This window comes from Vipera berus (genome assembly GCF_964194415.1).
Source record: "Vipera berus genome assembly, chromosome: 2".
NCBI lineage: Eukaryota > Metazoa > Chordata > Lepidosauria > Squamata > Viperidae > Vipera > Vipera berus.
This window is the reverse complement of record NC_138203.1, coordinates 18,056,415-18,070,220: the sequence shown is the minus strand read 5'-3', so window position 1 is coordinate 18,070,220 and position 13,806 is coordinate 18,056,415. Positions and strand designations below refer to the sequence as shown.

At 38.8% G+C, this 13,806-nt stretch overlaps 1 protein-coding gene across 1 annotated transcript in view; it reads right to left on the bottom strand.

Moving 5' to 3' along the window:
• The window catches only part of TARS1 (threonyl-tRNA synthetase 1), a 35,495-nt gene extending 22,518 nt beyond the window's left edge, over window positions 1–12,977 (bottom strand). Inside the window, exons 1-10 of the mRNA XM_081320529.1 lie at window positions 12,829–12,977; window positions 10,582–10,665; window positions 8,051–8,241; window positions 6,810–6,933; window positions 5,907–6,028; window positions 4,643–4,760; window positions 3,254–3,318; window positions 2,606–2,684; window positions 1,850–1,996; window positions 121–219 (exon numbers count right to left, since the gene is read on the bottom strand). Of these exons, the coding sequence (XP_081176655.1) occupies window positions 121–219; window positions 1,850–1,996; window positions 2,606–2,684; window positions 3,254–3,318; window positions 4,643–4,760; window positions 5,907–6,028; window positions 6,810–6,933; window positions 8,051–8,241; window positions 10,582–10,665; window positions 12,829–12,849 (1,050 nt within the window). The 5' untranslated portion in view covers window positions 12,850–12,977. The remainder of the gene's footprint in view (window positions 1–120; window positions 220–1,849; window positions 1,997–2,605; window positions 2,685–3,253; window positions 3,319–4,642; window positions 4,761–5,906; window positions 6,029–6,809; window positions 6,934–8,050; window positions 8,242–10,581; window positions 10,666–12,828) is intronic.
• Between the last annotated feature and the right edge of the window lie 829 nt (window positions 12,978–13,806).

Below are 13,806 nucleotides of genomic sequence, written 5' to 3'. Positions count from 1 at the left end.
TAGAAACTGTAATGCAGTCAGGGTCATTTCTGCTGCAGCAAGAGGGCACCCAATCTTCTATATGAAGAACTGAAGCAAGGAGTGCTGCTGACATCACAGAGACGAATTGCTATGACTTACCCTGATATATTCTATCAGTGTGTTATAGATGTAAGCGCCCTTTGGAAGGAAGAAACAGCTACCCGGACTGAGTTCATGGAAGAAAAATAGTTCTTGATCCTATGGGATAAAAAAAAAGTTTTCCTATCTATTTCTTTCTCCGTACCATAGGTGTACAACTGCTGGAGAATATTCAGAAGCATATTCAGATCATGTTTAACACTTACTTACTTGATAATAAAAGACTCTGGGGTTCCCACAAACTATTAAGACCAAGTGCATCAGAAATAATAAAATGTAATTAAGGAACAAGTAAAACCTTTCGCCGTGGCCTCAAAACACTCCTGGCTGACCTGGACTGACAGGGATTTTAATTATGTTTTTAATTTTTAACTCTAATTTTTAATTTATTTTAATTTTAATTTTAATTGATTGTACAGAGGCCTTTAATTTTAATTTTATCTTAACTTCTGTATTTATTGTATGTTATTGTTGTTAGCCGCCCTGAGTCCTTCGGGAGATAGGGTGGCATATAAGTCCCAATAATAAATAAATAAATAAATAATAAAACCACTTAAAATCTCTTAAACCAGAAATAAAGTTGACAGCATCCCCAATACTAACACTAAGTAAAGGTAAAGGTTCCCCCACACATGCGTGCTAGTTGTTTCCAACTCTAGGGGCCGGTGCTCATCTCCGTTTCAAAGCCGAAGAGCCAGCGCTTGTCCGAGGACATCTTCCGTGGTCATGTGGCCGGCATGACTAGACGCCAAAGGCGTACGGAACGCTGTTACCTTCCCACCGCAGTGGTCCCTATTTTTCTACTTGCATGTTTATGTGCTTTCGAACTGCTAGGTTGGCAGAAGCTGGAACGAGTAACAGGTGCTCACTCTGCTACGCGGCACTCGGGATTCGACCCACCAAACTGCAGACCTTCTGATTGACAAGCTCAGCGTCCTAACCCACTGAGCCATCGCGTACTAACACACTATGCCCTAAAACCAAGTCTTGCAGCCTGACTGAAAGGGATATGATTTCTTTAAAGAATATTCCCTCTCTTTCTCCAAAACCTTCCCCAAAAAGAAGTGATTGGAGACCAGGTAGAAGTTACTCAACACAGCTAGACTGAGAGATGACTGCTTCAGATGGAGCTGCATTATGGCTTTCTTCAAAGCTGCAGGCACAACCTCCTCCCTTGAAAAACCATTCCTCACTTCTCGACCCTCCTCCCTGATTGTCTGAAGCAGCCAGCAGAAGCAAAGATCCAGCCCACGTTACTAAAAACCCGTTTTAAGCTTAAAAAAAAAATCTCAGATAGTTTTGCAAGATGTCACATTAAGGGAGCCTGATTGATAACCCAGGTTTTCAAGTACACACAGCTTTCGGTCTGAGAACAGAAAATAAAAATTAACTTCAAATTATATTCCAACAAAGATGGAGAAAGAGAGCTCACTGCAATTATAAAGATTCATGCAAGAAAAATGCATGATATGCATCTTTTCCCCCTCTCTGCAACAATCATAATATGCACTCCTGGTTTTATAGAATCTGCCTTCTGATATGCTATTATTTTATGTAGAAAGAAGAATGAGAAATGGGTTTTTTAAAAGAAGCATGTGCACTATTTGAGCAGGATGCAGTTAAATCTCACTGACTAAAAGCTCTTAACATATGCAGAGACACAGTGTCTTGTGCAAACCGATCCCAAATTTCTCTTCACATGCCCAAGCGAATGAGAAATTTCTCTTACCCGTCCAATTTTCCTGTGATCCCGGTTCTTTGCCTCTTCTTGGAACTTTTCCCATTCTTTCAGCATTTTTGCATCAGGGAAGGAGATACCATAAACTCTTTGCAAGGTTTCCATATCAGACTTCCCTTCCCAATAAGTAGAAGAATTCTGGAGTTATAGAAAAGATTCAACAACAAATAGTGTTATTAGAGAGCAACTTTGAGTAATTACTGACATTCAAAGGAAACCAATGCTGCATATTCAGTCTATCTTTGAGCATATGCATTTGTTACAATTCAGAAATAATTTAGGATATCTTATGATGTGCAAATCTAACTCTTAAATAACATTTTGATGGAAGGGAACATGAAGACATGTAAATTAGTGTACAGCAATAAACACAGCTACCAATTCTGAAAGAACTGTGGGAGGAGTTTGACAAATATTTTAAAATAAAATATTTTTTTATTACAGCTACAATAAACAAAGATGACAAAGGGGCTCAATTTATTCTCATACAAAACCTGCTGATTTAAATGAAACCAAAGTATTCCCAGGTGTTTTAACGGTTTAATTGCTTTTCTTCATTTCAGTAAGAGAGAACTTCTAAAACCATTTTTGCACTGCGGCGATTTCAAACTAAATGCCAGTGATTTTACTAAGTTTAAAATCAATACATCTTTCCATTGAAATGGGAGTTTTGACTCCAACCATGACTCTTGTCGTGAGAATCTAGCCGCATATATTATAATCACAGGATGAAATTTAATATCTTACCTTATGTATTTTTAAGGCTTTTATTTTCCCAGTATGTCTGACATGGGGACCTCTACAAAGATCAATCAAAGGGCCACACCTAAAAGATAATGAGATGGTTCAGTTGCTTAAAATTGTGTCATAAACACACTTATTTTTACTAAAAGGAAAGTGAATGTGCAGCAACCAGCCTCTAATAGTATCAAGACTGACATTCTTATAAACTAAAACAGTAGATTGCTGCAGATCAGGGTTTCTTTGGAACTGCGCCCTCCTGCCCACAAAACAGAGAAAGGTAAAATGGTCAGGCAATATCTTGAGGGATTACAGCAGGGTTTCTCAATAGCTTTAAGACATTGTGGACTTCAAACTTCAGAATTCCCATGGATAGATGGCTGTGGAATTCTGGGAGTTGAAGTCCACACATCTTAAAGTTACTATGATTGCAAAACACTGGATTAAGGTATGTAATTGAGATAAATTGTTTAAATTGGCCATATTCTATACTGTGGTGTTGTGACTGGCTAGACAACTCCATGTTAGATATTTTGTGAAAGGGCCTATAACACACTCTCCAAATTACAGGTGGGACAATTTTGTCTAAAACTGAGGACTCTACAGTTAGTAATAGAAAATTCAGTCTAGATGGATGTTTGCCATTTGTTTTACCTGTATACAGTCGTAGTTGGAGTGGTGACTTTTTCATTTAAGATCCGACACTTGAATTTATTGTACTGTTTGAAAAGATAATTTAAAAAATCTATAAAATCAATGTTAATTTTGAGGTACAATTTCTTGTGCCTGTAATTTGATGTTGAAACTAACATTATTCTATTTACCCGTAAGAAACATATTTCTCTGTTCTTTGAAAAATAGCCTAATGAAGGCTAGCTCTTTATGCATCTGTGCTTTCCACAAAACTTCCACTATGAATTTAATCATGCAATTCTTCATACTAATGTATTCCAAAGGCCAGGAAACCATCAAGATTAATGTCTCGGAATCCTATGAGACAGCATTACAGGGGTAGTCCTCATACCACTGTAATGGAGCCTGTCAATTATGGTCATTTGTTGTAACAAATGTAAAGAGGGTTTTTGATACAGTTTGCTATGAGTTTTGCTAAAAACTGGAGGTGCTGGTTTTCAGCAAAACTAGCATATAACATGGTCAATGACTGTAGGACATTGCAAAACAGTTGTAAATGCAGCCATACTGCAAATGCCCAAAGTTCGGCCACATGACTACAGAGGGAGCCTGACCATCCGAATGTCAAATCCGGGTCATAAGTCCCCCTTTTTGCGTTGATCATACCTTTAAAAAGTTGCTAAGCATGCTGCTATCCAAGTAGTTGCAACTATCAAACTAGGAGGTTGTAAGCAATAATTATTGTCCAAAGTTTCCTAGTGCAAGCCATTTCAGAACTCTGGAAATGAAGGGGATGTACATACATGTACATACAATACCATACAGTAGTGATGCATAGAGGTTCATTAAGGGGAAAGTTCACTAAGGGGAAAGACTGAATTCTGACCGTTATTTCCCACTTAGATCTCTGCAGCTTTCTTGTAAAAACAAGTCTGGTGTTTACATTTAATTTCAAATCATCAAGCCATTCAAGGTCTGCAAGGTGAGGTTTCTATATTTGATGGGAAAGGAAGACTTATAAGCCAGTAAAGCAGGGTTTTCCAACCGTGGCAACTTTAAGACACGTGGCCTTCAACTTCACGGCTGGGTGGAGAATTCTGGGAGTTGAAGTCCACACATTTTAAAGTTGCCCAGGTTGGAAAACCTGCAATAAAGGAAGGCCTATTTGCAGACATGACATCCCACACTCAATGTGATGTCTGAATAATTGAAATAATGTAATAGTTTAAACAGAGAAAAATAATGGATTCAACTGGCCTCTGGTGACACTCTAGGTTACAAAAACTGGCATGCTAAAGACATCAACTGAATCAGAAAAAGTAGTCAAAATGTCATACAATTAGAGAAGTTGTTTCAAAGATACTCAAATACTCCTGTAGTATATAAATGAGAGCATATTTTAGTGTCTACCTTAAACATTTCAAGTAAAGTTTCCTTCTTAATTTCTAGTCGCTCAAAAAGTTGTTTCTCTTTCGTGATTTTCTTGCACAAGGCTTCAATGGCAGGGAAGTCATTGCTAGAGACACCCCTAAAAAAATAAAGATGTATCAACATTAATTGTACTTATTGTTGTGACTTTTTTTTGTTTCTTATACAGTCATCACTGAAAGCAAACTGCCAGATCAAGAGGGTTGTCCTACACCAGGGGTAGGTAACCTTGGCTCTTTTATGACTCATGGACTTCAACTCCCAGAATTCCATGAGTCACAAAAGAGCCAAGGTTGCCTACCCTTGCCCTACACCAAAGAAGGAAGTACAAAGAAAATCATATTAGTTTGGGAACTTCCACCATCAAAGCAACAGAGTATATTTTATTTTAAATCTTTTACAGGCAGCATCTGGAGAAAAACTGTACTTTGACAATAAAGGTTCATTCAACAATAAACTTTGCAGATAAAAGATTTATAACCATCTGTAGGAACAGAAATCCTTGTTAAACATCCCACACAGAAAAAACACTCATAGTCATCAAAAAGATGCAGAGATAAACCCACAGCACTTCAAGGAATGCCCTTATAAGAAAGACACAAAAAGCATGTGAGTTGCTAAGTTTTTCTCAAGATTTGCCTAGGTGAATCTGAAGAAGTCATGTTGGAAGCCTATAACGGTAGTCCTTGACTTGCAAATCATTTACTTAGTGACCACTTGAAGTTTAAGTTTAAGTTTATTGAATTTATATACCGCCCTTTTCCCGTAGGACTCAGGGCGGTTTACAAAGTATTTAAAACATCAATACAATACAAGAGTTAAAAACAGTTAAAATAATTAAATTTGATCCCTGAGGGGGGAAGAAAAAAAAACATTTCAATGCTGAAAAATTACTGACAAATGGTCGTCTCACTTACTACCAACAGTAACCCTGCAGTCGTGATCGTGATTTGGGTGCCTGGCAACTGTCACACCCATTATCAATAGTTGCAGAGTCCTGCAGTCATGTGATCGCCACTTGCAAGCTTCCCAGATGGCTTCTAACAAGCAAAGTTAACGGGGAAACTGGCAGTGAAAGTCACAACTCTCAGTCATGCGACGTCTCAATGAAAACCCACATTGCTTATCGATAAATTATATTCGCTACTGTGGTCGTAAGTCAAGGACTACTTGTCATTATATCCTAATCTCATTCTGCCAGGAGAACAAACACACATTAACAAACATATACACAGAAAAAGCTTACCCCTCATCAAGGAACATATCATAGTAAAATCCGTTCTCTATTGGTGGGCCGTAACATAAGCAACCACCATATATTCTTTCCATGGCTTCACCCATTATGTGAGCACTAGAATGCCAGTATACCTAACAGGAGGGGAAAGACAGAGAGAGCACATCAGACCTGTATTTGTAGACTCAAATGAATGCTATGCTGTCAAATTTAAGTCTGACAACTTAATTTCCTACTATCCTGAGACATTCATGAATTCTCAGACTGTAGTATAGTTTAATCTTACATCTAAGATTTATCACGTTGGTATTTACTTGGTTATAAAGTCACCTCTAGGTGAGATGAGTGGCATATAAATGTATTGAATATAAATACGCAGTATAAATCAGTGTTTCTCATCCTTGGCAACTTTAAGATGTGCAGATTTCAACTTCCAGAATTCCTCAGACAGCATGAGTTGGAGTTGGGAGTCCACATACCTTGAAGTTGGCAAAGGTGAAAAACACTGGTATGAACCTTAACACAGAATTAAGAGTTTATTCTCATTGACAAAAAACAAAACAAAGAAAACATGAAAAACCCTGGCCAATCAGGCCCACCAAATAATAACCCTTCCTTCTGTAGACATCAATAACTCCCGAAGTTTTCCTTCATCTCTATTTTTACTACAAACATTGATATGTTGTTTATTTACTATGTAGTCTGCTTTCAATCAAGTTTGGGGCTTGACTCAATATATTAAAATCAAACTTTGGAGGAGACCCCACAAATAGATGGCCATATAGAAGTACACCCTGGAAGATTCTCCATCCAAGCACTCATTCGTTCTGACTTAGCTTCCAATCCTGGACGGATTAGCCAGGTGCTTCCACCCGCTGAAGCTGTTCCTTTAATACAGCTGAATTGATAACTTACTGCTTGAGCTTCATCATCATCAAACTTAAGTAATTCCAAGGTACAATCTTTCTCCAGAGGACGATCAAGATCCCAAACCATTTTATCCACTCGAGCAATAACAGTGTTGTCGGCCAAACCTTGACTAAAAATACAAAACAGTAGTCGTGTAAGCTGTTGGTACATATTGACACAAATTTTTTATTGCTTGTTTATTCTCAGTGGAAAGAGGGAAAAAAAATCCTCAAACACATTTTCATGATTTAAATATTATTTTACAAGGTACCATGATATGATGTCAGGGAACTATTTATGTGTAGGTTTGTGTGTATTTTTTTCTAGTACAAAGGTATTTTCAGAACATATGAGACAAATTTTGAAAATTTATTCAAACTCATCCTGAATAATAAGTATATTATTTGGAATTTATCAGAATAGGACTACTAATCTCATTGGACGTCACAAACATGCAAGGCGAGAAATGGCAACCAACTGTCTATGAAAACCAGCCAACACTTCTGTGAAAAATACTGAGATAATGCTTTGAACAAGAAAAAAATCAGAAAGCTTTTTACAAAGTCCAGGGATCCTAACCCTAACCTTTTTGTTCTATTGCTCTGATGAATGATTTTAAAGGCTAAGTTTTTGACAACTTTTAAAAATCGTAACATTTCCTAAAATATAAACGATAACGAATAGCCCTGAAACAGAAAAACATGATAAGTAAATTCGACTGAGACTCTACACTGGCTATGTGTCTGATTTCAGATTAAGTTCAAACGGACAATAACTAATGTTAAAGTAGAAAATAAAGTACACAAACACAAAGCAACACCTGGACTATATATTCATTTTTTGGGCAACACCTAATTCATGGGCTGTTGTCACACTTCTGACCTCTTCAAAACTATAACGTCAGAAACGTCCACATGGCATTTACAAGATCAGAAAACAATATAGCTAGATTTTTTAAATTACGTAATTGTCTAATTTAAATGTTTTTTCCTCAAAATATTTTCCCTGAGCTGTACAAAGTAGCACAGAATGCACAGTCCTTGTATTAAAATCGCATCACTGTGTTACATTTAAATAAAAAAACATTAACATCAGTTTATTCCTGTACAAATGTAGGGAAGTCATTAATATACAAAAAAAATGGGGCGCTGTAAAGAATGACAGGGAAGAAGACGGTTAGCACGTGATTAAAAATTAAATGCACACATCATATAAATGCAATATGAGTTTTCTGAAGGTAAATATACCTGATTCCACTGGCAATTTGGTACGGTGTAGTCTTCCAGGATTCAGCATCAATTTGTTTGCCATCAGGTAAGGTAACTTTAATGGGTTGGCTTTCTTTAGCAGCTCGTTCTGCCAGAAGAGCATCATGTTCTGCTTTCAGTTTATGGTACATTTCCAAACGTTGGTTAATATAGTCGGGCCATGGACTAAGCTGCATGTGATCAAAAAAGGTGAAAAAAATGAATATCATGGAGCCTACCTTTATTAAGTACCTTCAATTCCCCATATCCTTTTTATTCATGGCAGTCTAAAGAATTTTATATATCAATAAAGGAGAACATTTGTAGCTCTGGGTTGCAATGAGAGGGTCCCTGGTGCTGTCTGAGCTTGGTTGTTTTCTTGCAGACGTTTTATTACCAAACTAGGTAACATCATCAGTGCATCTAGAGCTTGGGTAATGAAACATCTGCGAGAAAACCACCAAGCTCAGAGAGCACCAAGGACACCTCAATTTTATACATCCCTCTTCCCCCAAAAAGGAGAACTATCAGGAAGTTTTAAGGAAATCTTGAGGTTTATGATGCTGGTCTACGACCATAAAATAATTTGATATGAAGTTTACAAAACTTCCAAGAAGAAATAAACCTCAAAATGATTCCTCCCTACACCCCAAAGCTCTAGAACAGGCATGTCAAACTGCCGGCACGTGGGCCAGATGCATCATACTGAAACCGCGCCTACCCCATTCCCAGCAATGGGGGAAAAGTCGCAATACATCGCGCGATGTCATGAGTTTGACAAGCCTGCTCTAGAATGACTAATCGTGTCACTGAGTGCAGTGAACACAGAATGCTGAAGGATTCTTAAAAGAGAAGTGAAGAAAGTGGTGGGTGATTAGAACAGAAACACCCTCATGAGCAATTTCTCCATAATGATCTCATGCATTATACATAAAATGTTTCAAAAGTGTTAAAGGCACTAAAGACATTGAGTAGTAATACGAATATTATTTCTATTCCGCAAAACAGCCATTCTTTCAGTGGCAAACAACTCGCATCAGTTGCAAATCTTTGAAATACTACAATCACACATTGAGTTAGAATTAACTGTTTTAACTAAATAAATCTTCTGTATTTATAAGCACAAATTGCTAAGTAGCAAATGCTGGGAGAGGTATTGAATCTGTGTGCAGTATGTTTTAAATTTCCCAAAGATATTCAGTCATCTAATAATGGAAACAAACTTAGGGACTTATTGTTTTGATCCAAGAAGTTTGTTTTCATGTCTTATCTAATAATCTCCCAGAGACATATATTTAGAAAAAATAAAGGATCTGCTTATTTCCTTGCAGTGTCCAGCACATTTCAAATAAGCCACCTTTCAAAGCTGTACCTATAAATACATACTAATTTTTATGTATTTAAAAAAATATATATGAATAGCCCTGTAGAAATTAAGGCATCAAGACCTAATTATGTACAGGTAGTCATCATTTAGCAGCTGCCTTGTTTAGCAACCATTTGCAGTTACAGCAGTGATCATAAAGTAACTTTGCGATCAATCCTTGAATTGGGACCTTTACGGATCTGTAAAACAAAGGAAACCTGAAGTAAGATCATAAGCATAGTTGCTTTGCTTAATGACCAAGTTACCAGTCCCAACTCTGGTTGCTAACCAAGACTTATCTGTACAGGTTATTTTGTTGTAAGGTTCTTCAGATAAGTTGAGGCAGTTATGATTGGGGAAGGGAGGAAGAAAGAAGAAGGAGAAATTAACTACTTGTTTGTTTTTTATTAGAAGGGACACGGTGGCTTGGTGGGTTAGGACGCTGAGCTTGTCGATCAGAAGGTCGGCAGTTTGGCGGGTTGAATCCCGAGTGCCGCATAACAGAGTGAGCGCCTGTTACTCGTCCCAGCTTCTGCCAGCCTAGCAGTTCGAAAGCACGTAAAAATGCAAGTAGAAAAATAAGGACCACTATGGTGGGAAGGTAACAGTGTTCCGTGCGCCTTTGGCGTCTAGTCATGCCGGCCACATGACCACGGAGACGTCCTCAGACAAGCGCTGGCTCTTCGGCTTTGAAACGGAGATGAGCACCGGCCCCTAGACTAGCACGCATGTGCGGGGGAACCTTTACCTTACCTTTACCTTGTTTTTTATTGCTTTGAATTTAAGACATAACCAAGAGCAGAAAAAGTAGATGTTTAAGTGTAATATTGAATGAACTCAGGACATTTAATTTCCTAATAAGCATATTCAAGGTGCAAATGTCCCTAAGGTGTTTTTTCAAGAGGCAACTGGACTTTCTTGTTTTTCTTTGAAGACATTTTGCTTCTTATCCAAGAAGCTTCTTCAGCTCAAGAACTGAAGAAATTTCTTTAATGAAAAGCGAAACATCTTCAAAGAAAAACAAGAAAGTCCAGTTGCCTCTTGAAAAAAAGCAACTTTGGGACAACCATGAGCTGGATGACTGAGAATCTCCAAAGACATCAAGGTGCAAATATAAGTGACAGTATAATATTTAATGCATGCATTAAATAAAGTTGAGATGAACCTCAGAGCGACTGCTGTCAGCAGTTCCTTCCATGTTTTTCTTTTCTCCAGGAACTTTCTTCTTCTTCTCCTTCCCAACAAGAATCTAAAAGAACAAATCAAAGTGATCAAGCCACATCATTCAAAGTGTTTATAAATCAGTTCCTTGTTCAAAACACTAAGAACTTCAAGGATTTTTTTTTACTAATGACATGAGCAGTACAAGTGCATGCTAACTGATATAAAATCTTAGCTATTTTCATTAGCTAGGGACAGCTATCTTAATAAATCAAAAGAAAAGATACACATTACAGATATGTACGTGGTTCTCACTTTTAAGAAGTCCAAGAAAGTATCCAAGTTTATTCTAACCATGGTATCAGTCAGAAACTCATGTAGAAAAACATTTTGTATATTGAAGTAAATCTCAGTAATAAAGCTGACATGCTTAGGGATCTGAGGGTTAAATTGTGTCCTGAATTTTTTTTATAACTTCATATAAACATTACTAGAACGATAGCTCAACTATCACATTTGAATTTCCCTCATTCCAACACACATAAAAGAATATCTAGAAATGGGTCCTGAAATCCTTGATTATTTAAGGTGATATAAATGAGATTCAGATGAATTTAACTCTGAGCCTAAGTATAAAAATGGCCAGTTTTGGTTGGGCTATACCATACTTTAAAGTAATATGTTTCTGACAGTAGATGGGGAATTGGGAGGCAAACCCTGTTGCTTTTGTGTATGTGTGTGCAGCATCAACACATATACAAAAGGGGTAGAGGCTGTATCTCAATGTTCAGTCTGATTGTGATTGCAGATTTAGGCATCTCAAAATCAAAATAATGTAAAATAAAGAAAGATATGGAAGTGAAATAGCCTCCTTAGAGGAGGAATAGGAATAGACTAGTTATGATATTGCAATAAGCTAGGCCAAGGAGAATTGAAACTATTGCAGAACTAGTCTTGATGTCTCTAACTTCATACGAAGGGGAAGTTATTGAAAGTGATAACAAAAGTTGGGTTGAAAATGTTTTGCAACTCAGCTAATGAATTTTAGATAAAAATCAACATAAATAGATGTTGCAACTTTTCTACTGAACATGAATAATCAAGTCCAACACAATTAGAAATAAATTCTATGACTTATCTGGTATGATGACAAGAGAGTGGCTCTATTTTTACCCACCTATTTAATATTTCTACTATTGAAAAGTGGAAGTTATATTTGAAAGACGTAGGAGATGGGATATAATTCTGACCCTGATTTACATGTCATATTTATATCCTGGAACAATCACCGTTTGATAAACCACAGTTAATTCTCATTTTTGGATGTCATTGGGATTTAAACATGGAAGAGGAAGAGGAGGAGGGGGAGGAGGAGAAGGAAGATCAGTTTATGGCCATTCATGTTTTAAACTATCTGAGTTACTGTAATATATTTAGCATTGCCTAAAATTGCAATTAAAACATCTCTCAATTTGGTCCAGATTCATTAGCAGCATCTAAAATTCCTGAAATACTATAAATAAAATACTGAAATATGTTTCAGATTATTCTAATCAGAATAAGGAAGTATATGTTGCATTGAGATACAATCTGATCACCAGGGAAATGCATACACAATAAGTGACCACATGATTTCCCCGAAAGCTCTCCACCCGACATCCCTCATCCAAGAAGAGAAAATGAAAGTAGGAATCATTTCATAGGGAGAAAAGTCATAAAATAAAATAAAAATAAAATTCCTTTCCCTCGATTTCAATCATTTGAACTGCTGCTTGTCACTTTTAAAACAACAACAACAATAATAATAAACATAGGATACCTAAAAAGCTCACCACCCATCACCCGGGAAGAGAAAACGAAAGTCATGTTAAGAATTAAACTTAAAAAGGAGAAAAAACAAAATAACATTTATTTCAATCGATCTCATTTAGACGTGGATTTCAGTAGGCCAGTCTCCATTCCGGGATCTCCCAGCCTGCCCTACCTGCCTGATCCTTGAGCATCCCTATGGGAGTTGTAATCCAGCACACCGAGAGGTCAGGACCCAGGGGAGACAAGGGAGGGCGAAGGGGCAAAGCGATCCTAGAAAAAGTAGCGCCGCCCGGCCGCTTTACCCCAACCGGCCGGGACGCCTCTTGGACAGCCGGCGCGCCCTGGAAACCCAAACGAGGCCGACCGCGAGCAGCCCCGAGAGAAGCCGGGGAAGCGAAGCCGGGCGGGGAAAAGACGCTCAAGAGCTGCAGCTGCTTACCTGCTGCTCGGCCGCCTCCATCCCTCCGTCCACAGGATGAGCCGCTGCCACTGTCAAGCGCGCCCGGGAAGCAGCAAGGAAGCGTTGCCCGCTTGGCTGATGCAACGCGCTGCGCCGGATTGCGCGCAGCTCTCCGCCCCTCGACGCCCGAGAGGGACGGCCCTGCCTGGGCGGAGCTTCGGGCGGTGCATGGCCGGCGCCGGGTGGAGGAGGCCCGGCGGTAACCCGGGGCTCGCCTGGAGGGTCCCCTGTGGATCCCTGCCTTGCGGCGCCCTCCAGCTGAGTAGGAATGGCGTTCCCAGGATCCGCGGGCCGGCGAGCGCTTTTCTTGGGTCTTGTCCTGGTTGAAGATTGAGAATCAGCCGACATGCCAACTGCAGAGACTGAGAGCGAAAAGTGCAGTGTAGAAACTGGTTTGTGCGTCCTAATAAATCTCTGCCAAAGCAAATCAGCTTTACAGTACCTGGAAGTAAGCAGTTCTAAATTAAGTGAGTAGGCTTCCGTAGGGATTGCCCCATCAATGGTTAACGTAGCTCTGATGTTTCTGGTTATTTTTTTTAACCACGCTGCACTGATTTCTAAACAGCTGAGTATAGGTAGTCCTCGATTGACGACCTCAATGGAGCCCCAATTTTTTTTCTTGCTAAATGAGATGTTTGTTAAGTGAACTTACAAAAGTTCAAAATAACAGCAATGAATTATGCATGTACACTATAATTTTGAATACCCAAGTTTTTGCACCCCCTGGAATATTGTCTCGCATCCCCAGGGGGTGCAAGGAACCCCTGGTTTAGATGGATAGAGAGGGCTGTTCAACCTTGCCCCACAAGATGCAGCAGAGTTTGTTTTCTATCTGTCATTGCCTCCCATCTCGTGCAGGGCTTTTCAACCAGTGGTACGGGTACCACCTGTGGTACATTGGCACCTGGCAGGTTGTATGCAACCATCCTAGAAAAGTGGTAGCGGGGGAGAGGAATG